The sequence below is a fragment of the Spermophilus citellus genome, assembly GCF_964194105.1.
Source record: "Spermophilus citellus genome assembly, chromosome: 8".
Classification (NCBI taxonomy): Eukaryota; Metazoa; Chordata; class Mammalia; order Rodentia; family Sciuridae; genus Spermophilus; species Spermophilus citellus.
In genome coordinates this window covers 1,989,447-2,015,770 of record NC_138189.1, presented here as the reverse complement: position 1 = coordinate 2,015,770, position 26,324 = coordinate 1,989,447, and the positions used below count along the sequence as shown (strand labels likewise).

Sequence of the window (26,324 nt, the reverse complement as noted above, 5' to 3'; positions counted from 1 at the left end):
GTCACACACACCATAACCAGCTGGGCAGCACTCTCCAGCAGAGATGAGATTCTAGCCACACTAAAGAAATCAAAAAGAAACAGATGAAATTAATTTTAGTAATTATTTAATAAAATAATTACTAAAATTAATTAAAATTAAAGGAGAGAAGAGCCCACACAACATTTATAATACACAAAGCCTCTAACACACTCATTCAATGCAATACTGGCACAGAGCTAAACAGGCAGAGAACAGCAAGTGCAGAAACAGAGCCCAGTATACACAGAAACTGCTCGAGTCTCCAGTGCAGTACTAACTTCTCAGTAACTGGTGATGAGACAAGTGGTTCACTAACAATTTGGAAAAAGGTAAAACGGTTCCATTCCTCACACCATACACAAGATCTAAATAGGCCTGGGGATGTGGGGAGGAACCACTCAATCACTAGCAGGAAACATGGGCACATTTTTCTTTAACCCTGGATTAGGGTATGACTTTCTACCAGTCATTCAAACTCCAAAGGCAATTAAAGATTAATAATAATGCTGACTATGTAAGAGCGAAAAAGGAAATTTCCATATGGCTGAAAAACATTAAGAAAGTCAGAAGACAACATATGAATTTGGAGAAAACATCTGTAGCATATTCCATAGTTAAAAGGACAATATCCCTAATACATAAAGAATTGTTAAAAACAGAATAAACAAGGCAAGCACAGTGGTGCACACCTGTAATCCCCGCTATTCTGAAGGCTGAGGCAGGAGGATCCCAAGATCAAGGCCAGCCTGGGCAATTTTGCAAGATCCTGTCTCAATTTTTTTATTTTAAAATAAAAATATTTAAAAAAAGAAGTTGGAGATGTAGTTCAGTGCTTGCCTAGCATGAGTGAGGCCCTGGATTCAATCCCTAGTGTCACAAGCAAAATGAAACAAAAGCCTGGCCAGGAGTGGTGGCACACTACCGGACCTACAGGAGATGCTGCTCAGAGGACAGCTTTTGCACAGCATGAGCAACACCCAGGATTCCATCACCAGTACCACCCAAAATAAATAAGTAAATAACTCATACTCTGTTGGCCAGATTGTGGCAAATTTACTCAGATGCTGCTGGGTAGGACTGACTGGAGGTTTGGGGTAGAACTTGGAGGTGACTTAGCAAAACTACCTACGCACTTACCTTTTGATCCAGCAGTACCTCTTCCAAGAAATTACTGTGAAGATACACTTCCAAACAACTTGAAAACAGACACACACAACAGTGTTCACTGTAGCACTGTTTATAATTTCAAAGTACTGGCAGCAACCTTAATTGCTGCACATAGGGCAACGGTTGAATAAAGTGCAGACATTTAAAATATAAATATTATGCAGCTGTAAGAATGAGGAAAATCTCTAGGAACTGATTTGGAATGTTTCCCAGAATACATTAAGTTTACAAAAAAGGAGAAAAAGCAAAAGCAGGTGAAATCTACAGTTTTCACAATGGCAAAAGCAGGCAATTCTGCAAGTTCTTCATGTGTGTTCTAGGGCTGGGCAAGTCAGTAGATGTGCGGTGGACAGTGGGACTTGGGCTCTCACCTCAGAGGGGCTGCTACCAACACAGCAAGGGCAAAGGCAAAAGAGCACCCCTGGACTCCCAGTTCATAGCACAGACCCTAGCTTATTGGTCACACAGGGGAAACATCAACCTGACTATGGAAAGGTCCCCCATATGCAGATCCAACCACAACACATCAAAAATATTCAGAAAAAATCTGCATACTCTTAATAGCTTTTTGATAAGTCTAAAAGTGTTTCAAAATAACAAAAATATGGTAGCCATGACTATGGGTCCCTCACTGTTGGTGAAAAAGTCACAAAAGGCACATAGTCAAGGACAGGCAAGAGCATCCCACCCACCAGGGTGACTATCACAGAGGCCAGGCCCAGTGCCTGCCTCACAAAGAACAATAACCACCCACAGGCTAGAAACACTCCCCATTTTGTATTTACCAATTGAACTGCTGGCTCGCTCTCCTTTCTTCTTCTTACTTTTCTTGTTCTTGCCCTTTGGCTGGGGAGAATCTGCCAGTATGAGCCGCCCGTTCTGCTGATGCTGGCTGGGAGATGGGGGCTCCGGAAGGGCTGGGTTCGACTTCTCCTCCTTGATGTGGTTTAGCTGCTTTTTGTTATTGTTATTACTATTAACTTTTCTCTCTTCTCTCTTCTGCTCTGAGAGGGAAGTGAGTTCAACCACTTTAGCCTTTGCCTCAGTCTGGGCCCGGGGCTTGGGCTGACCCTCTGTGGCTTTGGGGGGCTCTGTGGGCTTCCTTGCTGGCTCGCTACTGGCCTTACTGGTCTGCTTTAGCTTCTGTTTCCCATTTCCCTCTTTATGGTGATGCATCATGTCCAAGAAAAAAGCTAGTGGCTCATGCTGCTTCCCATTGACCTCCCTAGGGAGGAGGAGTTTGGAGTCTGTGGCCTCAACAGGATCTGCAGCATCCCCATCCGCTCCCAGCCCTGGCCTGGGCTCTGAGTGGTTCACATGTGTTGAAGGGGAGAGAGATGAGGTTTCTGGTTCTTCGGATTGCTCTACTGAGCCATTGTGAATATTTTCAGAGTTAGGGACAGACTCTGTCACTGCCTGGAAGTTTCTAGCAAGCATGTCCAGTTTGGGACAGTCTTTACTTGGCCTCTCCTTCTTCTTCTTCTTTACAGTTCTTAGCTTCTGAAGCTCTTGAAGCCGCTGAAATTCTTCCTTGAAATGATGCTCCTCCTCCTCTTCTTCCTCCTCCTCCTCCTCCCGCCGCCTCTGCTCCTCCTGGAGGTGCAGATGCTCCCGTGCCCTGGCCTCAGCTTCCAGGCGTGCCTTCTCCTCCAGCTATTGATGCAAAAGAAAAGAAACAGGTGGCTTAAGACCATTGTAAGAATCTAAAAACTGATGATAAGTACAGAAAACTGAAGAGTTTAAAAAATGAATTACATAATGGAACATAAACTTTGGAAGAGGCAATAAGTCGTCAGAAACTTAAAATACCTAATTCCAATCATTTTGCCCTAAAGAATGGTTAGATTTTATGTATCTACCAAAGAATATGCTTACTTTTACAGGAGGAGTATGGGGTTGAGGTGGGCTAACATAAGCTGCTTTATAGCCTCTGGCTGAGTCTGGGAGACTGGCTGCTCCTTGCATGTGCTGCCCAGCCAGAGGGTGGTGAAGCTTGGTACACGGAGGGTCAATAGCAGTGACTGTCTGCCATGCAGACTGGGCTCTCAACAAGCTCCTCTGCCTGTGGGTGCTGATGCTGATCCATTCATCAGCATCAACAGGACAGTGCAAAAAGTGCCAAAAAACTAGAAGCTTTTTCCCACCTTGGCAGATAAACCAAAGTACCAACATGTTTTTATGAGTGTGAAAGAACAAATGGCTTTCAGAAATAGTCAATGTTACATGGCAAATAAGGCATCAATTTTGCTGTGCAACTTGAGAGGAAATTAACCAATATGAGCATGGTGCAGATCTGGATCCAGGCTGCCTGTGAGGTCCGAGACAGGAGCCTGGGGTGGAGAGAATACCTACAAAGCACTTCGAGGTCTCCAAGGCCACTGACCACTCTGGATAGAGAACCTACCTTGCTGTCCCTGAGTAGGCTCAGCAAATTTAGATCTTCTGAGCCCAGCCCAGCACAGGCCCCCCAAGTCCCTGATTAGCCTTCAAAGTCAGGTGGTCCTCCTTTTCAGGACTGTGGTGGCTTATCTGCCTACTGAAAAATCACATCAGAATCATTCACAATGAGGCTGAAAGCGGCAACACAGCCCAACTTCTGGTCCATGATGCCATTGTTCTCATGTCTTTGTCTGACCACCCTGAAGGCAGGAACCTTGCTCTGCTTCCCAAGTCAACTGTCCTACTGCCGGAACCTTCATTCATAGATTCCCCTCTATGCAGCCAACATCTACCTGCTTGTATCTGGTTCTTGGAACCAGATGTTGTTCAGGAGTCGAAACAAGGAGGCTTTTTGGAATTGCTCTGGTACATGGGCTCCTTAGATCTTCTAAGAGAATTTTTATGTCACGGAAGGGGTTGGTAAATAATAGATTCATTCCCATAGCCTCTGAATGCTCTGTTTGTCTGACAGGCTACATGCCAGGTCTATTCACAGCCCTATCACTGGATAAGCAGACATCCGTTTCTTGTGACACCACATGCCCTCTGGTGAGGGTTGCTCTTCTTTCCTCTTGGTCAGCCAGGGCTTTCCACCAACCTGGTCACCTCACTCTTACCCTCTTTATGTCAAGGCCATGTTGTGGCCCAAATCTGGAATGCACAGTGGGTAGGACCTGTGTCTGGAAGGTAAGAGTCCTGCCCCATCATATATCAAAGGCACTTCATGCACCTACGGGGGTTCTTCTTTATTCTCCACCCCAGAGAGACCCTTCTTGTCTAACTCCTTGGGAAAGAAGATGCCCACAGTGCTGCAGGGTCTGCTGCTATCCTATGGAGGCTAGCACAGGACCCAAAGGCTTATATGAGTTCTACTACAAACCCACGACACAAAAAGGAAGTGGTTTCCGGAAAACACACACAAAGTAAGATTTTAACCATTGCCCAGTCCAGGTAACTGGAGAAAGACAGGGGCTCTCAAGCAAAAGGGCTGGGGCGTCAATAAGCTCCCAGCCCGGCCCTCCTGGGCGCAGCACTCTTGTACCCGGAGACGCACTTGCCTTTCTCTGCTTATGCCTCGCACGCTTGGCTGCCCGAGTACTGCTTACTGGCTTGGTCTCTGAGCTGTTTATAAACTGTAACAAATCCTCTACCCTTCGATGGTCAACAACACTTTCTCGTTCCGAGATCTGATCCATTTTTTTAGGTTGCTCTTCTTTCCTCTTGGTTAGCCGCAATCGAAGCTTTTCCCGCATTTCTGCATAATTTCTACTTGTTGGAGCAGCGGGAGGCTAGGACACATAACGGCACAATCACATTAAGCCACAGTTCCAATTTAACAAATCTCAAAACATCTCCAAAAATAACCTCTTCTTTAAAAAAATTACTCAACTAGTGCAGGCTCTTGTGAAAAACAAGGAAATAAGATGGCAAAAGAACCAAGAAACAAACGGCAGAAGAACCAAGTATCACTAACCTAAAAATTATTTTTGGCACCTTCTCCTCAAGTTTTATATGTTTGTGAAAATCTGGTAAAATACACACACAAATTTTTAAACCAAAAAGAAACAATTACACATACTGATTAATCTGTTTCTTTATTTAGTACAATGTGTCTACCCTTTCATATCAATAAATCTGTCTGCAGTATCTTTCCATCTGCTTGCAGGTTTCTTTCCCAGGGCTGAAAAAGGGAAAACATTGCTCCCTGGTCCTTCTGCTAAGCCTCTTATTGTTAAAAGTAATTATGCACACATTGTAGGAAATTCAGACAGAACTAAAGCAGAAAACTACTACTACATGCCTGCATTTCCCACAGCCCATCCTGTAAGAAGCAGGACAATATTATTGGCCTGGTAGGGACAATATTATTGGCCTGAAAAATGTCCAAGCAAGCAGGTGTATCAACACCCTTAGTGTCATTTCACGAGAGGACTTGACTGTGCACACAGCACAATTCTCCTATGTGCACTTGTAGCTTGGTGAGCAATTCCCCACTAATTGTAGTCAAGGATCTCCCCGTACTTCACTGACTACTTAAAAAAAAAAAAAATCACAAATATAAAAATGCAGTGATAAAACCTCGTGTCTTTAAAATTTTACAACATGGCAGTGGAAGTGCTGCTTCAGGCTTGGTTTTAACTGCTATAGTTATAGCTCTGCACACAGCACGACCATACTCCAGATTCAACCTAGCGGGGCAGTCCTGCAGAAGAGTCTTCAGGCCATGCCATTCTCATGTCAGCACACGCTGACTGTGCACACTCACCCCGCCGTGTCCGAAGAACTCACAGTAGCAGCAGTCACAGTACTTGCCCTCCTTCTGATTGGTTGATGTTGAGGTGCTGGAGCTATGCTCAGAGCAGCTGTCCTCCTCTGCACTCTCGTCCCCATCATCCTGCTGTGGGTCATAGACACCGTTCTCGCAGCGGTGCCCTTCGCAGTCAGGGTCACTGGAGAAACGCACACAGCTTATTAGCCAGCAGCTCACCCTGGAGGCACTGACTCAGCACTGCTCCTCAAGACCCCCTGCTGCTCTGCCCATTTCAGACAGAGGCAATGGAGAGCAGTCACTGCCACACACAGTCAGCAAAGACAGTGCGGCCACAGGACCTGGTTGTCCAGGCAGGAGGCACAGCATGCAGCTGTCATTCATGGTGCTAGTAAGGTGCCCCTGAACAACTCCTTCTACTATCCTGACTGTTGCTGCTACCACTGCTTCCTCACTAGGGGGTGTGGGGGGCTTCAAACAGGCTAATTTGAAGGTAACAGACATGGTCTTTTATTAAAAACAAAAAACAAAACAAAAAAACCTCTGTGGAGTATGGTCTCTGCTGCACTATAAATGCTGAACAAGTTCTTCTGATTCTATCCAGGTAACAAATACGCCTTAAAAACAAACGAGTATTATACCCATGATGCTACCAGTAGCCAGAGGTCCACAGCAGCTAGGACCTCTATTCTTCCCTCTGCAAAACTAGAGGCTGAGATGGGAGCCCCCTCTCTGTGGCCTTTACTGGGGAGGTCCCCCTGCACTCCATTTGCATTTTATGGGACTTAACAATGAGGCCCCAGGGCACAGCACCCTGTCTCCAAAGTGCCCTCAGTCCTCCCCACTGGGGCCTGGGTATCCACAGCTCACCTGCAGACACTGGGAGGGGCGCTGACGGAGCCATCTGTGGTGGCGGGCGGGGGTGCCATGGGGGCAGGGCAGAAGGTCTTACGCGTGTCCACAAACCCAGGAGCTGTGGTTGCAGTTTTGGGGAATGGTGGGGCTGCAAGATTTGCAAGGTGAGGTGTGGAGGCTGGGGAGAGCGAGGCAGGAGAGAGGGCTGGAAGCGGGGCCAGGCCTGTGGGGCTGTTCCTTGGGGCAGCAGGTGCTGAGTGTCTGTGGTCCTCCTTGTTGAGGCCATGAAAGACATCACCTGCACACAGAGAGGCGAGAGAGGCTGCCGAGAGCTGAGGAAACACAGATTGTTCGTGTTTCCTACAATTACATTTTCTTCATCAATGTTTTATTGTAAAAATGTTCAGACCTAGAGAAAATTTGAAGGAACAGTACAAAGAATACCTGTTCATCCTTTGTCACCATTTAGTGCTTTGTCATATTTACTTTATTATTTCTCCACATACACACCTGTTTTTGGCTTGAACTCTGGAGTACATTGTAGTACTTGGCCTCATGCCTGACTGCAGGGTCCTAGGTCCCCAGTGGGCCTGTTGCCAGCCACAGACGTCCAGCACCAGCACAGAGCTGCCACCCAATGTGCACCCAGTCTGTGCTCAGGCTTCCAACACCCCAGGACCTTCAGCCCCAACGCCCCCTTGCCCCCCAGCACCTTATGAACTTCTTTCCTTTTACAACATGGGAATTTTTTTTTTTTAAGTTGTAGATGGGCACATTTATTTATTTTTATGTGGTGCTGAGGATTGAACCCAGTGCCTCATATGTGCAAGGCAAGCACCCCACCACTGAGCCACAACTCCAGCCCCACAACATAGGCATCTTTGAGAGGCCATGACAATCTGAATCATCTTGTCTTGTCAGAGTCAAGTGAAATGGTCTGGGCATGAATCTTGCAAAATGAACTGGTTCCTCAATGTTTTCACAGCAACAGGAAGCACCCAAGGTCTACAGCTCTGCACCTGTCAAGCAGGGCTGACAGCTTCCTTCAGAAGGATCCCTTATTCCTGGCTGTAATGGGTCAATCCCTGGGGGTGCTCCTTTTGGAAAATAGAAATATTGTAATTCCCCGAACTGGCGTTCCTCATTTCAATATCCCCTGAATGCTGACTTCAATCAGCTGCTACGGTACTGGCTTCAGAGTGGTGACTTTCTGCTTCTATCCTTCATACACACTGAATGGTAATGTGCTTCTGTTAAAAAAGCATTTTCCCTCTAAATGACTGGCTCTACCATCCCTATGGAGACCTTTCTCTGCATGCTAGAATCCAACACACCTTTCCTCTGCCTCCCTTAAAAAAAAAAAAAATTTTTTTAAGATGTTGATGGACCTTTATTTTATTCATGTATTTATATGCGGTGCTCAGAATCAAACCCAATGTCTTACACATGCTAAGCAAGCGCTCTACCATTGAGCCAAAACTCCAGCCCCGTGCCTCCCACTTTAAATAAGCTGGTCTACTGTTATTGTTTTAATGATCACACAGTCTCAACTTTCGCTGATGAGGCCCCCTCAAGTCAGCTCCTGTGTCCCTTTGACATTTGCCCAGGGTCTCTGGTCACTTCCTGGCTTTCAGGCCCCTTTTTATTGATGGCAAGTGGATTTATCTGAGTAACAGGAGGCTAGGTGACAGGCAGCCCTGTCAATTTGCACCTGTTCTCTTCTGCTTGGGATTTTCCTAAAGCAGCTTCCAAGGAATCTATCACACACTCAGAAAGCAATGACCTCTTCCCATCATGAACAGTAAGTGTTGAGAAAGGAGGTAAGATACAGTGCAAAGAAGCCCAGGGCATTCAGAGTGACAGCTGAAATTCCAATCAAAACCTGAGGTTGGAGCTTTGTGCACGAACATTTTTGTGTGTTCATTACATCTGTGCCTCTGGCTAGGCCACGTAAAAGACAATGCGCAGATGGAAGAAGCAAATAAGTCAAGTGGCTCTGGGTTCCAAGGGCTATGGGGCCTTACCTATCGATGGGGGTCTCTTGGACGACACCTTGAACTGGCTGTTGCTTGACTGCACCGTGGTGGCTGTGCAGGACACAGAGGATGTGGCGGAGGAGGTGGCCATGACAACTTTGTTTGCTTCCATAAAAGCATCTTGGAAATTGTACAAACATTTCTTTTTTGCAGCACTTTTTTTCTCTTTACTATCCGAAACTGCAGGTGCCTCGTTGCTAGATGGAGGTGGAAGGGTTCCAGGGCTTGCTTCTGAGAGTGCTGGCCCTAATATGTCACTCCCTTCAGAGAAGAATGGGAAAATTAAAGCTTCTAAGAGAAACAGCACCTTAGTGAAACCCTAACGGGCATGCTGAGGACTGAGCACTTGAGACTGGGGCTGCCACCTTTGGGGTGATGCTAGTCAACCAGCCTTTATTCTAGGGAAAAAAATTTTATTGAGCACCTATTATGTGCCAATTCCTGTGCTAGGTGCTTTTCAAAATTAATGTCTTAAAACTAATCTCTGAGGTTGGTATTGTTATTCTAAAGATGAAGAAACTGAGGCTCATAGAGGTTAAGCAACTTGCCCAAGGTCACACAGCTAGAGATCCTTTCCAAGCACAGATCGGGATGTCAAGTCTAGCTTCTGTTCTGAGCACATGCAGGGCAGGGTGTGGGCTACCAGGAGCTCTAGCCACAGGAAGACAGAGAGGAGGCATAGGTACCAGCCCCTCATTAGGAGCCCCTGACCCTGAAACTGAAGCGACAGCCGAGCTCAGTAGCTGAGGCAGCTGGGAGGAAGGAGCTTTGGAGGGGAGAGATCCCATATAGGGTCAATACAGAAACCAGAGAAAAGGAACACAAGCATTCGAGCAGACCATGGCCCTGTCCTCTTGCCCCTGTGCTCTGGATTGAGGTCTGGCTGTCTCCACTGCTCAAGAACTAAAGGCTAGGTAAAAGCCTTGGAGACCAAACCCTGCAAAGCATGATGCCACGCCATCGCAGCCCACTGTGCTGATGACCAGCCACGGAGCCAGAGCCTTGCTCGGATCAGCCAATGCAACGGCTGACTGGTGGCAAATGCGAAAGAATGGAACGGGATGATAGGCCTCCGGCCTCTGCTGGAGACAGAGGGAGAGGTAGCAGCCACATGGCTACACCTGGGCATCCAGGGAGATTGCAACAAAGATGGTCATCTACTCGGCTTGGGTTATTTTAAAACCTTAAGAAAGTTTTAACAAATTCCTTACCAGAAATTGTATCTGGCAAGAAAGTGCCAGGATTCCAGTTCTTATCATTCATCACTTCTGATCCCCAAAGACTTATAAATTTAGAACTATTCCACTCTGGAGTATTCCCAAAACAGCTCGGATAAATATGGTCTTGAAGAGATGCATTGAATACCTGATGCTTATTTGTGTGATTCTGAACAGGTGCTGGTGGTAAAGCCTACAAAAAAAAATTTTCTAATCACATATCAAAATTAATATTCTGTTTTCCGAAGTAATTAAACTACAAACAGACAAAGTGTGACTGAAGCTTGGCAGGATATGCTCCCTGCAAGTTGGTGCCCACGGGGGGCGCACATCTCACAAAGCGCTTGGTGGCTCATTTATAAGACTGCATGTGTACGTCAAACTGCAACCAGAGGGACAGTTTTAAAAGCAACTGATGCCGTTAGACAACTCAGTAACTTCTAACATTCCTACCTACCCATGACTTACGTGTGATTCATCTGTGTAAGATCTGCTCTAAGGCTTATCCTCATAATGGCATTTTAACAATCATTTCTAACAAGTCAGCTTTGGAGTCACTGATAAGAATGGTAAACCCTCATGCTGCTCTCTTACACCCGGACAAAGCACAGCATACATGGGAAGAGATGGAGGGATCTGTGCTGTGCTCTTGAGGAGCCGACCTGGCAGTGAGCCTCCAGAGCCTGGTGGTGCAGACCTCGTTGAAGGTACCAGGGGAAGGTGGCTAGGGTCTAGCCAGCATCCACATCCTTAACTCAGTGCCAAGTCATCTGGCAGCTCCTGGCACACACCAGGTGTCCTGGGCCCTTCCTATCCCTGGTCCATGCCTAGGACCCAGGCCCATCTGTCTACCTCTCAGGGTCTTATAGTGGCTGAGCCTCCACTTCTGCACTTGGCCCCCTGTAGTCCTCCTCACAGCAGCCAGTCATCTTTTTGGAATTCCCTGCTTGGAAAGTTGAGGTAGATTCCTGCTGCTTTTAACAAAAAACCCAAAGTCCTTACCTTGGCCCTGTGGGACCCTAGGGAACTTGACCTGCCTCCCTTTGTCCTGCTCACCAATCCCCTTGACGCACAGGCCTTCCCTCCCCTGGTATCTGCTCAGGCCATGTCCATGTTATGGGATGTACGCATCTCAGTTCTCACCTCTCTCACTTACGCTCACTTACAGCCTTGGCCCAGACATTAATTTCCCAGAGAAGCTGACATTGCTGTCTCTGCTCTCACTAAGAAGACCCAACACTCAGGACCAGTAGAGTGTCCTGCTACACTCATGGAGAACCATGACCTTCCTTTCTCGCCACAGCTGTAACATAGGACTGACTTATAGCTTGCTGAGTTTATGTCTGCCATCCCCCAAGTTATGCATGCTCCATAAGGAACAGGCAATACTGCACAGTGTTCCCTCAGCAGAACTGAGGAGCTGCTGGAACGAGGTGTCCAGGTGTACACAGACAGCCTCACCCTGGATGAGCTACAGGTGCTAGAAGGACGTCTGGCCACCCCCCACCCTGCAGGATGCAGAAACAAGACACAGTGAGCCCTGTACACTCAGATGGAGAGTTTTAGAGATTCCTAATTGCAAGTGAAGATTTGGCAGAATCCGGAGGGCCTGGCTGGGGCAGGTGGTGAAGGGAAAGGAGACAGAGCACAGGGACAACAGTGCCACACCCCACAGGCTCCATAATTGTGGGCAACAGCATGGTTAAGAGTAACTGTGTGGCTTCCATTCTGAATAGGCAGGGATGCCACAGAAGGTCTCAGGCAGCAAGGGAGATGATCTGGGCAGTTTAACAAGAAAATCACGCTGTGGCAATACGGTGGACAAACCAAAGAAGAGATGGCGCTGAGTCAGTGAGTGAGGAGATGGGGGTGATGAAGCAAAGATGTGAAGGCGGGAGGAAAGGAGAATTCCAGAGGTTTCAGACATGAGAGCAACTGAGCGTCTAGTGCAGGGACTACCAGTTCTGATTCCACCATGGGCAGTGTGGTCAGTGACAGAGCTGGATTTGAACCAAGCCCCGTCTCAGCCTCCCGTTTACTAGCTGTGTGACCTCAGGAAAATCACTCAATCTTTTTGTGCTTTAGTTTTCTCATCTCCAGGGTTTTTAGTTAGAGTTTTGTACATTGCCAGGCCTGCAGTCAGTAAGCATTTGGTCATTGTGAAGACGAATTACTATTACTTTCTAAGACTATGTTCCCTAGACACAAACCAATTAACTTTCCAAACCCTCCCAACTGGGCCTATTCTTCCACACGCTTTGGGGCAAAGAACAAGTGGGCAGTAACTCTATTCAGGCCACCATCATAGCTCAGTGCGTCTACTGACCTCTGGGGGCTCAAGGAGGCAGAGGGAGAACATGACGGAGCAGAAACTTGTGACTTGAAAGCAAGGGCCCAAACTAGCTGTTCTAGCAGGAGAGCCCCAGGGGTCACAGAGAAAGGAGAACAACGAATCCTATTTCAGCAGACCCCAGTTTCTACAAAGTAGTGAAAAGCTAAAGCTACTTTGCTGATAAAAAACAGTCTTGGGGACCTTCTGCCAAGTGGCAGAAACACCTGCCAGGTACAAACTGGCCTGTTTTTTCTGTCTCACAGCTGGCTTAGAGATGTGTCAGCAGGTGAGCTCAGAGCCACTGCCTTCAGGGTTCTGAGCCATTTAGGTGCTTCCTAAGACTTTCCTCAGACACAGCTGTGTGTGTCTGGTATCACCTCTGGCCAGTCTGGCTGACACCTGACCCGTCCCATTCTTGGGTCCATACAATTCTCGCCTTCAAAGCCCTACTGCAGAGTGTCCCCTGCTTTGTGAAACCATCCCAGGTGCTTCAGCTTTCCCTCTCCAGCATTACTTCTCTACTCTGCACTCACAGGATACATGAGGCATGCCAGAACATTTTGATGTTTTATTTTGATGTTTTTATCTTTAGACTGCAAACTCTTTGAAAACTGGGATCAGAATTACTGATTTTGGTTTTCTTAGAATGTAGCACAGGGCCGGGCACATACTAGGTGTTCAATAAATTTTTATTGAGCAGAATGCAGTTCAGAAGATTAAGGAAATGCATATTAAATAGTAATATTGGAAGCATACAGTGATGATCCTACACATTCTACTTACACTTTTCTTCAGAAGCTCTCCTACTCAAGACGCAGGCCCAGGTATAGAGGGCAAAAGGAAGGGGAATCAGTAACCAAAAAAGTTGTAATCCCCCACCCCCACCACCTCCACCACCACTGTTTTCACACAAGAGAGCTTAAAGGTTTCTTTCAGAAAGAAGTAGTTGTCTGTCGCCAGACTATTCTTATTCTGGGCAATGCCTCAATAAATATCAACAATCTAACTATAAAGTAGGTCTTTCAAAATGTGGATAATGACTTTTTCTTTACACAAAATCCACAATGCTTCAATTAATGTAAGTTCTGAACTGTTCTCCACTTCGACACAAAAGAATTAATTTATAGGAATTAATTTTTCTTTAAGTGAAAGCTCTAACACAATCAGACACCATCAATAAGCGTACTTTGAAGTGTGCCCAGGAGCTGGGCACCCAGCCTGTCCTCTCTGGGATATGAGTGTGAAAGACAAAGAGCCAAGACAGCAGAAGGAAGACAAGACTGTTCACACCCAAGGGGATGTCAATGACATCTCATTTAACATGAAAGTTAAGATGAGCACTTCTTTGTTTCTGCCTAATGGAGGTCTTTCAACACTCTTTCTAGAGATAAAAAAAGGTGCAAAAGGACCACCTTTAAGTTGGCCTTGCTGGTTCTCAGGCTGGTAGAACTATACTCTTGCCTCTAAAATAAAATACAGATCAAACATGACACAATCCCAAATTAGTTGTCTACTTATGCCCTTACTTTCAACAGAGTCTTTCCACCTCAGCCTGAATGGACACTATACATGGAATTGTTTTGTAAAACAATTACTATATTGAAAAAGGGCCTAGAATGAAGTGGAAAAAGGCCTTGCTGTGTTTTGACAGTATTAAACACTTCTGCAGTGGCTGTGCCTAAGGCTTAAAGCAATCTCAGAGTCATACCCAGCTACCCCACTTGCCAGGCGAGGCACTGAATTCCCTCAGAGGCCAGGACCCCCCCCTTACTAGTACAGTGATTATTCTACACACACTCTCCATATTGGATGAAAAGGACATTATTTAGAGTTGGAAGCCTTGGTTCCAGCACAAATTCTGGCCCCACAAAGAGGAGACCTGCAACCTCAGACCATGTGGACCAGCAGGAGAAAACCTGGTCTGAGAAGGAGCTCAGGCACATGTCACCTGCCCTCCTGCCTTTGCCTCTCTTCTCTCCGCTCCAAGCCGCTGCTCCCCAGGCCTGGACTTTATCAGGTATCTGTACGATCAGGCCCTGGCAACAAACAACCAACTGCAATTACAAAATTACTAGAAGTGCCAAGAAGGTCCCAGGTGAAGGCAAGGGACCTTGCCTGACCTGAAGGGAATGACACAGCCACAGAGACTGACTGATGTGGGGCCTGGAGGAGCTGGCCAGAGGAGGGCCTCAGAGGGTCAGCACTGGGTTGGATCCTGGCATCTACAGAGGGGAACTCTCTTAAGGAAGGTGTCTTCCAGTTAGGGTCTTGGGCTCTCACAGAGAAAACTGCACAAAACCTGACATCAAGATAAAACTAATATAAGAAAACAGCATGCTTGAGTGATGTCACAGAAACAACAAAATAGATTTAGAGCCTCTGGATTTCATTTGCGCACAGAATAACTTTGTGTAATGCGTACAGAAAGAAAAGAGGAAGCTGGACACAGTGGTGCATGCCTGTAACCCCAGCTATTCAGGAGGCTGAGGCAGGTAAATCACAAGTTCAAGGCTAGCCTTAGGAAGAGGAGCAAGACTGTCTCAAAATTTAAAAATAGGTGGGTGGGGCTGGAGATGTAGCTCAGTGGTTGGAGGGGAGGAAGAGAGTAAGACAAAAGAAAGGAAGAAAGAAGAAAAAGAAAAGAAAATCAAGAAAGAAAGAAAAAATATAAAAAGTGAGATGTATCTGAAAAAACATAAAGCTTAGAAATAAGAATTACAGCTCAAATTATAACTTACAGACACCATTAGACTATCATTTAATGGGTAGATTGATCAAAAAATCATTCAGAACACAGAACTGAGAGAGGAGATGGGAAACTTAGAGAGCTTTCAAGTATGAAGAGCAGGTGAGATCATGTTAACCCTCGGGAGCTCAGAGAAACAGCAGGATTGCAGAGGGAGTGTGGTCAGCCAGGGCTCTCATGTGAGGAGGGTGTTATGGGCTGCAAGGGAAAGAGGCCCTTGTGAGCAGGGGGAAGGGGGTGTTGATAATGAAGACCTTATAAGAGGCACTAAGATAATATAAAGGGGCTCATAGCAGATTGGACACAGCAGGACAAGAAAGAGCAGGGAGTGCAGCTGTAGTGGACCACTTGCCCACGATGCTCAAGGCACTAGGTTCCACCCTCAACACTGAAAAAACAAAAACAGGAAAACAAGAAAGATCTCAAATCAATAGCCTGACTTTAAGAATTTGAAATTCTTACAAATTATACCCACAACTAGCAGAAGAAATGGAATAATTAAGATTAGAGCAAGGAGGCTGAGCACAATAGTGCACACCTGTAATCCCAGCAGCTCGGAAGGCTGAGACAGGAGGATCATGAATTCAAAGCCAGCCTCAGCAATGGCAAGGCACTAACTCAGTGAGACCCTGTCTCTAAATAAAATACAAAATAGGACTGGCGGTGTGGCTCAGTAGTTGAGTGCCCCTGATTTCAATCCCCAGTACTCCCCTCACACCCTGCCAAAATAAATAAATAAATAAATAAGATTAGATAGAGGGCTGGGGTTGTAGCTTAGAAGAAAATAAATCTGTTGGAAGATGATACAAAGTGAACACTCAAAAATCAGTTATGTTGGGGCTGGGGCTATAGCTCATGGATAGAACATTTGCCTAGCAAATGTGAGGCACTGGGTTTGATCCTCACCACCACACAGAAATAAATAAATAAAATAAAGGTATTGTGTCTATTTAGAGCTAAAAAAAATCAGTTATGTTTCTATACATCAACAATGAACAATCTGAAAAAAACACAGAAATAGCTCATTCACAATGGCATCATAAAGAATAAAATACTTTTATAATGAAAACTATAAAATACTGTTGAAAGAAGGGAAAAAGACATGAAAAATGAAAACATATACTTCATTCATGGATTGGAAGTCTAATGTTAAAATGCCCAGGTTACCTGAAGTTTTCTTTATATTCAATGTGATTCCTATAAAAAAAAAAAATCAGTATATATATATATATATATATATATATTTTTTTTTTTTTTTTGCAAAAGTAGGAAAACCATTCTAAAATGCATATATAGCCTCCACGGACCCAAAAACCCAAAACAACCTTGAAAGAAAACAAAACTAGAGGACTTGCACTTGCTGATTACAAAGCATTATAAACCTCTAACAATCAAAACAGTGTGGTACTCGCAATGAAGACAGACACACAAGTCAATGGAATGAAATAGAGAACCTAGAAATAAACCCTTGCACATATTGGGGGACGGTGGTGAGGGAACCGGTATTGGGGATTGAACCACTGAGCCACATGCCCAGCCCATTTTTGTATTTTATTTATAGACAGGGTCTCACAGAGTTGCTTAGGGCCTCCCTAAGTTGTTGACGCTGGCTTTGAACTTGTGATCCTCCTGCCTCAGCTGCCCTAGCTGCTGGGATTACAGGTGTGCACTACCGTACCTGGCCCACAATCATTTGATGTGGAAAAGGGCAGTCTTTAAAAATTGGGCTGAAAAAAACTGAATATCTACATGCAAAGAAATAAAATTGAACCTTTGTCTAACACCATATATAAGAATTAACTCGATCTGGTTAAAAAATCAGAATGTAAAACCTAAAACAGGGGCTGGGGATGTGGCTCAAGTGGTAGTGTGCTCGCCTGGTATTCGTGGGGCGCTGGGTTCATTTCTCAGCACCACATAAAAATGAAATAAAGATATTATGTCTACCTAAAACTGAAGGATGAATATTTTAAATAAATAAATAAATAAAACAATAAAATTCTAAGAAAATATAAGGCCAAAGCTTCATGACATTGGATTGGCAATTTCTTGGATGTACCACCACAGGCAAAAGTAATAAAAGAAAAAATACACAAGTTGGACTTCATGAAAATTTTAAAAAATGTCCATCAAAAGACACCATCAACAAAGTAAAAATGTAACCCACAGAATGGAAGAAAACTGTAGGTAAGTCATAACCTGATAAAGGGTTATCATCTAGAATATATAGAGAATTTCTAAAATTGATTAAAACTGGGCAAAGGAATTGAATAGACAATTGCCAAAGAAGATACAAAAATGTCCAGGGGCTGGGGCTGTAGCTCAGTGGTAGAGCATTTGCCTAGCACAAGTGAAGTCCTGGTTCAAACTCCAGCACCCCATGGGGGAGGGGGGAAAGGCCAGTGGGCATATTAAAAGATGCTCAACATCACTAGCATTAGGGGAACGCAAATCAAAACTACAATGTCACACCACCTCATACCCATTGGATGGCAGCTACCCAAAAAACAGAAAATAGAACTGGGCACCATGATATACGCCTTAAGTTGTAATAATCAGGAAGCTGAGGCTGGAAGATCACTTGAACTCGGGAGTTTGAGGCTAGCTTGAACAACAGGAAGACCTATCTCAAAAACAAAATAAAAACAAATGACAAACAAACAAACAAAAAACCCCAGAAAATAGTAAGCTCTGATGAGGATGTGAAGAATCTGAAATCCTTATGTACTATTAGTAAAAATACAAAATGGTACAGCCAAAGTAGAAAAGAATATGGCAGTTCCTCAAACACTGTAAAAACAGAATTACCATATTTCTATAAAAATAGAATTACCATATAATCCAGCAATTCCAATTTTAAGCATATACCCAAGAGAACTGAAATCAGTCTCAAAGAAATATATGTATGCCCATGTTCACAGCAGGATTAGTTATAATAGCTAACATATGGAAACAAGCCCAGTGTTCACTGACGGCAAGTACATTTGGTGTATCCATACAATGGAACATTGTTTAGGAAGTAAATTCTACAGCACGCTGATCATGGATGAACCTTGAGGACATTATGCTAGAAGAAATAAGCCAATCAGGAAAAAAGGGGACTACTACTGCTGTCTGACTTCACTTATGCGAGGTACTTAGAAACTCAAAATGACAGAGACAGAAAGTAGAAACTCACAATCACAGAGACAGAAAGTAGAATGGTGGTTATCAGGGGCTGGAGGAAGGAAATTATTGTTAATGGATAAAGCTTCAGTTTTACAAGATATAAAGAGTTACAGATGGATGGTGGTGACAGTGGCACAAAGTTATAAATGTATTTAATACTACTGAAATGAATACTTCAAGATGGTTAAGATGATACACTTTATGTTACGCATATTTTATCACAGACACAAAGGTAAAGGGATAGAGAAAGATATACTATGGAAACACTAATCAAAAAAGTTGGAAGAACTACATTAGTCCCAGACAGAGCAGATTTCAGGGCAAGAAAAGTTCAGAGATAAAGAAGGGCATTATTACTTAGTGATGTAGGGTTAATTCTCCAAGACACAGTGATCCTAAATGTGAGCCCCTAACTACAAAGCATCAAACTATGTAAGCAAAACTGATAGAACTGCCAGGAGAAACAGATGAATCCCTTGTCACAGCTGGAGTCTTCATACCCTTTATCAAAAGGGGACCAATCCAGGAGGCAGAAAAGGACATGGCTGAATTCAATACTACCATAAATCAACTAAATATAATGGGCATCTACAGAGTACTCTATCTAACAGAATACACGTTCTCAACCTCACAGGGAACATTCACCATGAGATATTATATTTTGGCCCACAAAACACACTCTTGTAAGTTCAAAAGAGTAGAAATTGGGGGTGGGATGTAGCTTAGCAACAGAGTGCTTGCTTATCATACAGAGGGCCCTAGGACCAATCTCCAACACCATAAAAAAAAGAAAAAAGAGGAAAGAAATCACACAATATATGCTCTTAGACCACAACGGAATTAAAGTAAATAACGGAAAGATAGTTGGGAAATCTTCACATATTTAGAAATTAAATTCCCTAGTACATATAGTTTTTTTTTTCTCTAGTATTTCTTACTGTATTTTCTTCTGCAACCACCTTGAACATTTCAACATATAAATTAAATATATTAATGGTATAAAGACATTTGAAAATAGAAATAAGTGTTCCAAGTTTTTTTTTTTTTAAGAAAATTAATTTTCTGTAGTAGTCGTCATAAACATTTTGGGTACTAAATATTTACCCACAATGGCAAAGTATGAATTAAAAGAATTACAACTCCTGTGCCATCAAGTCTTAAAGGCACTCTCTGTGACTTCACCACAGCAGAACTCACAATCCAAAAATGGATGCAGAAGCAGAGGCAGGCCAGAGCTCCCTCCACATTCGGCACCCACCCACTGCCTCTCAACTGGGTTGGGAACACCACACACAATAATCCTCCTGATGAAGAGAAGTCTGTGTCCTTCTAACAGCTTGTTCTTTTTCTAGAAGGAGTCTCCAACAATTCCCACGGGCTGTTAACACAATAGGTGCAACATCCAAGTAAGTAACAAACTAGTTCTGTAACACCTGGCAGGAGACAATACAAAAGTTTCCACACCAAGTACAATTGAAGTGTCAAAGGCATCTTATGTCTCCAAATAAAAAGGGTCTCAAACTAATGCATCAGTAACAGCAAAAAAAAAAAAAAAAAAGTAGTTGGAAAAAAGTCTTCTACAAATATCTAAGCTCCTATGTGGCCACCACTACATATCACTTGACCCGTCTCTATATATTTAGTTTTTCTTTTTTCTTTTTAATATTTTTTATTTGTCCATGGACCTTTATTTTATTTATTCATATGCGGTGCTGAGAACCAAACCCAGTGCCTCACACATGCTAAGCAAGTGCTCTACCACTGAGCTACAACTCCAGCCCCTATATTTAGTCTTTCTATGCATGAATTTCTCACATTTATCTATGGCACTAAAGTCTAGCAGGCGGCAAAAGAACATCAGGTACAGCTGATGGTCCTAAAAAATGTTTTTCTTCTGCTTTTACACTTGTATAGACTACCTATAATTCCCGGAGAGAAGATTAAAGTCAGAGAAAAGATCGGCTTTTAACTATAGTGTCCCAACAGGCACTGGGAATAATCCATTTCCTTTTTTTTTTTTTTTCCTTTTTCTTTCTTCAAATGGTGATTGAGCCCAGGGCTTTGCATATGCTAGGCCACACAGCCTGGGGAATAATCTATTTCATCACATGACTTGAATATTTTTAGAAACTAATTCTTGAATAGCTTCAACCAGAACAAATATAAGGAACATTCTAAAATCTTAGGACTAGGGAAGGCAAGAAGGACTAGATGGATTCCTAACTGTACACACTCATCCAAAGGAAAATGGAGTGCACGTGAAAATAGCCTAGCTTTACCATATACCTGAAAAATGCTCTGAAAAGCATGCTGTGAACAAAGATACCATCAAATGGTCAAAATGAAAACATTCAATCTAACAAAACTTAAGCATGAATTTGAGTAGCTGCTGAGAACTTACAGTAGCAGAATACAACAAACCTATTATCCTCTTTTCTAAGCTTGTGGGGTAACTCTCCCACCTGAACTCCTCCTGGCCAACACACACACCTACTGAAGAAACCTACTGTCATGCTAAACACACCCCACTGTGCAAGTGAACTCCTGGAGGAGAAGCATGCCTGCAGCCTGAGCAGGCTCTTTCATGCCATGTCCTCCTTTTCACTTGTTTACAATCATTGTTTAAAATAATCTATCAGTAGAGTTTTGAGAAGACTATTTTTTAACTGATTAGAGATAACCTTGAACCAGAATAACTGGTATAAATAAAAACAGAAAACAATCAAAATTATGGCGAGAGTCAACAAAGATAAGTTCAAAACAGCTAGAGGCAAAGCTACCTAAGGCATAAAAAATGAAAACAACTGGGTTGCTGCAAAGTCAAAGACACTAAATATACCCACAGGGTACTTTAAGAAGAAACACATCAAGACAGTCATTTTCTAGAGCTTACTGTGAATGAGCTCCTAGCACACCTCGTTTTTTTGGGTCTCCTGTGCTCTTCAGTTCTTCTACAACCTTAGGGTGATATGATTTTCTACAACATTGCCCTTGCAGTTCCTCTGTAGGCTGGTGAGTTGTCAGGCTAAGAGGCATACTCACTTAGACCCTGCAGAGCCCACCCAAGGTCAGAGGGACTGTTCAAATGACTTTGCCCATCACATCAAGAAACAGGCTCTGGAGGCCATAAGTAGATAAGCAGACTCATGTGAAGTGCACCAAGTTTAACTGGGTAGCAGCAGCATCTATGTTCTAATTAACTTTGAATGTATAAATCATGACCTTCATGATTGTTTTTAACAATGTGGAGGTTCAAAATTACAACCACTTGAGAGATCATGGTAAAAGCAGGCATTCACAGACCTTCCTATCAAGAGCAGACACTGTTCTGTACAAGCTGCCAGTTTTATACACTGTTTAAATAAGCAATCCTGCAAGATCTTATAGGTAAGTGAGCTTTCAGGGCCTTCTGGCCCAGCTTACCTTACTGTGTGGGAAAGGAGGTGCTGTATACAAGGTCGGGTGGATGAGAGGGCGAGGCAGGTGTGGAACCGTGTGCAGAGGCACATGTCCATGGATGTGGGGGTACAGATGTAGTGCAGGGGGCGTAGGCTTCTCTGGGCTCAGGAACTGATGGCCAGGAGGAAGGGCTCCAGCCGTCACTGCTGACCCTGTCAGCCCAGAGGCTTCTTGTTTACAAACATGACATTCACAAGTGTTCGGAGCTTGTTCAGCCTAAAAGGAAAGAAACAAAGAACTTGTTTAATGTGAAACAAACAATAATACGAATTAGGGGCTGGGGCTGTAGCTCAGTGGTAGAGCGCTTGCCTAGCATGTGTGAGGCACTCGGTTTGATCTTCAGCACCACATAAAAATAAAACAAAGGCATTCTGTCCATCTACAACTACAAAAAAAAATTAAAAATTAGTATGAATAAGTTAATGTCAGTCACATTCTGCCAAGCAGTTATGAAGCAAATAAGAAGGCAAGAATGAGGCGTGTCCTGACACTCTTGAGTTGCCCATGCTCCCCACCCCGCGCTTGAGGGGGAAGAAGGAACCCCAGGGACTGGGACTTCAGAAGTGGCGAAGAGGGGAGAGGTGCTCCCCATTCCCAGGTGGTGGTATGCTGAGGTAGCAGCTATCAACCTATGTCCTGTGCCTGACTGCAGAGATCAAGGACCTGACAAAGATGTCACTTTGCAAGAGGGAACTGGGAACAAGAACTGAACGCTAGGTGACTCTGCTCCACTGGGTTCCTACTGCTCAATTGGTGGCTGCACAGAATCTCCACATGGAAGCCAAGGGGCAGGATTCTGGCAAAGGTGGGTTGAAGGGCTAACAACTCAGCTTCCTCCTGAGCACAAATGCCAAAGGCAGCCATTCTAAAGCTCTAGAAATGAGCCAAAGCAGAATATCGAGAACCCTGTTTCTTCTTGTAAGATAGCTGCAACTTGAGTTGGATTTCTTGCCTGGGGCCTTTCCCTCTTTCCACCCCAGCTTCTGAACAGTAACCAGAGGTATCATCAGAGCCGCTGCTGGAGAAAACCTGTCCTGATGCTAAAGAGGGCAACTCCATGACAAGTAGAGGTGAACCAACAGAAGTGGCAGACTCAGTGGGGAATGGGCAGGGAAGTTTATAACCCTGATAGCTTGGGGTTGGTGTCTTGGGGTGAGTGGCAGATGAGACAAAAACCTATTAGGGAGACTCTAAAAATGAGAGAGCTTGGGAAGGCTCCTCAGGCTGCCCACACTTGCTAGCTAACCAGGAGACCCCAGTGTACACACAAGGAAGACTTCAGAGCCCAGAGGAAGGAATTCCACAGGTGACCTGAGAGCTGGCTGGGGTGCAGATACTGTTCCCCACCTATACACAGATGCTCTGACACATGTTGAGACCCTGGGTGTTAAAGGTCTATAGGTGAACTGTGTCCAAATCATTAGCTGACCCAACAAGCTAAGCAACCAAAGGCAAGACCTTTATCAGACAAGCTAAAAAACGAAAACAGAGTAAAAACATGAGCTGATGTATTAGCTGCTGCATATGGGGGAAACCGATTCTGCAACGTAAGTCTAGGTAAGCACTAAAACATACAGAAGCAAAAACCTCACTGAACAGTCACTCAAAGGGAAAGTCAGAGTTGTTACATTTTTAAAAGACCAGTTTTCAACCAAAAAGTATGAGACATGCAAAGAAAAAGTGTGAGCCACACTTTTGCAGGAAAAGGACAGCGAATCACTAGAAATTGGTTCTCCTGAGTAGCTCTACATACTGGATTAGCAGAAAAAGATGCAAAACTGCAGCTCCAACATGTTTAGAGATGTAAGGCAAGTAGGAGAACAGAGATCAAACATACAGGGGGATTATAATACAGTAACTATAAAGAAAATGAAATATGAATTCTTTTTTTTTTTTTTAGAATTTTTAATATTTATTTTTTAGTTCTCGGCGGATACAACATCCTTGTTGGTATGTGGTGCTGAGGATCGAACCCGGGCCGCACGTATGCCAGACGAGCACGCTACCGCTTGAGCCACATCCCCAGCCCCTAAATATGAATTCTAAAAGCAGGTTTAAGATAGCAGAGTGGGATGGGGATGTACCTCAGTTGGTAGAGTGCTTGCCTCACATGCACAAGGCCCTGGGTTCAATCCCCAGCACCCCACCCCCACCCCGCACACACAGACAGCGGAGAAAGAATCTGTGAACTCCAATTAGGGGAACAGAAATTATCCATATGAAGACAAGCAGAAACGAGAGTAAAGAAGGGCTGGGGTTGTGGCTCACTGGTTTGCCTAGTATGTGTGAGGCACTGGGTTAGATTCTCAGAACCGCATATAAATAAAAAATAAAGGTCCACTGACAACTAAAAAATATTTAAAAAGAAACGAGAGAGAGAGAGAGAGAGAGAGAGAGAGAGAGAGAGAAAAGGAAAACAGTCAGAAATCTTTGGAGAAAGCAGCAAACACACCGGCATGTATGCAAAGTCGTCCCAGGGACAGGAGCCGGAAGGGTCTCTGAGAGGAAAACTTAAAAGAAACAATGTCTGAAACTCTTACTTTTCAAATGGGATGAAAACCATTAATCTACAGATCTAAGAAATACAAGGAAGCTGAACATGGATTAAAATAGATGTACATAACCACCTTGGAGGCTCCTGCAGTCCGCCTCCATAAAGAAGCACAGGCCTGTGTGGAGGACTGACTGTCCAGCAGCTACACCCCTCTGTGTGGGATTCTGATGGTGGGGGAGGATGTGAGGTGCAGGCAAGGGGCGTAGAGTTCTCTGCACCTTCTATTGAACTTTGCTGTGACTTAAAACTATTCTAAAAAATAAGAAAAAAAGAAAGACATTTATATGTAAAAACAGAAAATTCAGTGCTAGCAAACTGGTCCTACATGAAATACTAAAGGATGTATTTCAGCTGAAATTGTAGTGGCACCCTCTCCTTAACAAAAAATCTTAACTAAGCTTCTCAAGAAATTTTCACCATAATTGATTTTAAGACTATAAGCAAAAGAGTCTCTACAAAAAGTTCAATGTAGTTAAACTTCCTATTTTCCTGTTGCTCTATTTTACTTGGCCACTGGCCAGAAAGAAATCAGCACTCCAGGTGCTCAAAGCCCTTTCACTTGTTTTTCACAAACATGTTTCCAGTATAATAATTTGTAGAAGTATGTTTGCAAATGCAAAATGTGATTAAAAAAGACAAATCCTTTAACAAGGCCTCTGGCCTTGAGCTGGAGTTTCATAGAGATGTCTACATTTCTATGGAGAAGTTACCTATTAGGCTCCATGGTAACAGCTGGCAGGGGAGGGAAAAAAGGGGAGAAGAAGCTCCCCCCTTCTCAAGAGCTGTACTTGAAGGGTTAACTTGCCCAGAACAGTGAAAGAAAAAGCTGCTTTTATGTGAACTTCTGCAGACTGTGAACTTCTGAGCCCCTTCCCTTACATGCTGGGTATAAAATTCTGAAACTACCTGAACTTGATTGATTACAGCAAAAGCTTTGCCCTCTGAACCTGGTTGCAGCCAAATAAAACTGTGTCCTGCTATCTTTGGTGCCTTGCCTCGTCTGTCCCTACAACAAAATGAAATAATACAAATCCCCACACACAAAAAAGAATTAAAAAAAAAAAAAAAGAATGTCAGAAGAGGTAAGCAAGCTGGCAAATGGAAAATATCACATGTTATCTTTTGTCTTTGCTTATAATTTCTCTAAAATTATGAAATTTAAAAAAGCAATAATTTTAATATGCTGGGTTTATAACATATAAATATAATACACAGAATAATAATTTGAAGGAGGAAGAAGAAAATAGAGCTGTATTAGAGCAATGTTTATCTATGTTACTGGAATTAAATCAATATTAACCTGGAGTAGATTGTAATAAATTAAGATGCATATTGTAATGCTTAAAGCAGCAACTTGAAAATGACTAAAAAAAAATCATTAAAGAATTAATGGCAGGACTAGGGCTACAGCTCAGTGGTAGAGCACCTATCTAACACATGTGAAGCACTGGGTTCAATCCTTAGCACACATAAAAAAAAATAAATAAAGGTATTATGTCCATCTACAACTTAAAAACAAAACAGAATTAATGGCAGAAGCCAGGTATGGTGGCATAGCAATGTTAATCCTGGCAACTTGGGAGACTGAGACAGGAAGATTACAAATTCAAGGCCAGCCTGGGCAGCTTGCAAAAGCCTGTCTCAAAATAAAAAATAAAAAGAGCTGAGGATATAGCTCAGTGGTAGAGTGCTCCTCGGTTCAATTCCCCAGTACCATTAAAAAAAAAAATAGTGACAATGAAATGGTATTAATGGTCACTAAAAATTTTGTTTAATGTCTGAAAAGGCAGAGGTTATAAAAATGCAAGGTCCAACAAGAAGATCTGAAAGCAAATTTAGATTTGAAGACACAAAGAAGCTGAAAAATATAAGGAAAAAAAGTATAATGTACATACAATAACCCAAGAAGCTAAACTGGCTTCATTAATATCAGATATAACGTACTTTAAAGTAAGAAGTATCAGTAGAGAAATATCTCATCATGACAAAGGGGGTCAATGTACTAGGGAGTTACAATGACATGTACACACATTCAACATCATTCCCAAATGTAGAAATCAA

General features: G+C 43.6%; 1 protein-coding gene across 3 annotated transcripts in view; it reads right to left on the bottom strand.

Moving 5' to 3' along the window:
* Positions 1–26,324, bottom strand: part of FAM193A (family with sequence similarity 193 member A) — a 151,089-nt gene that overhangs the window by 20,805 nt on the left and 103,960 nt on the right. For 2 of the 3 annotated variants that reach the window (XM_081304586.1, XM_081304587.1), the window contains exons 14-19: positions 21,674–21,925; positions 9,999–10,197; positions 8,776–9,048; positions 6,767–7,049; positions 5,894–6,077; positions 2,714–4,916 (exon numbers count right to left, since the gene is read on the bottom strand). In XM_081304586.1, coding sequence (XP_081160712.1) covers positions 4,500–4,916; positions 5,894–6,077; positions 6,767–7,049; positions 8,776–9,048; positions 9,999–10,197; positions 21,674–21,925 — 1,608 coding nt within the window. In that variant the 3' untranslated portion in view covers positions 2,714–4,499. Of the gene's footprint in view, positions 1–1,973; positions 4,917–5,893; positions 6,078–6,766; positions 7,050–8,775; positions 9,049–9,998; positions 10,198–21,673; positions 21,926–26,324 lie in introns of those variants that run through there. The other variant, XM_081304588.1, reaches the window with a different exon arrangement.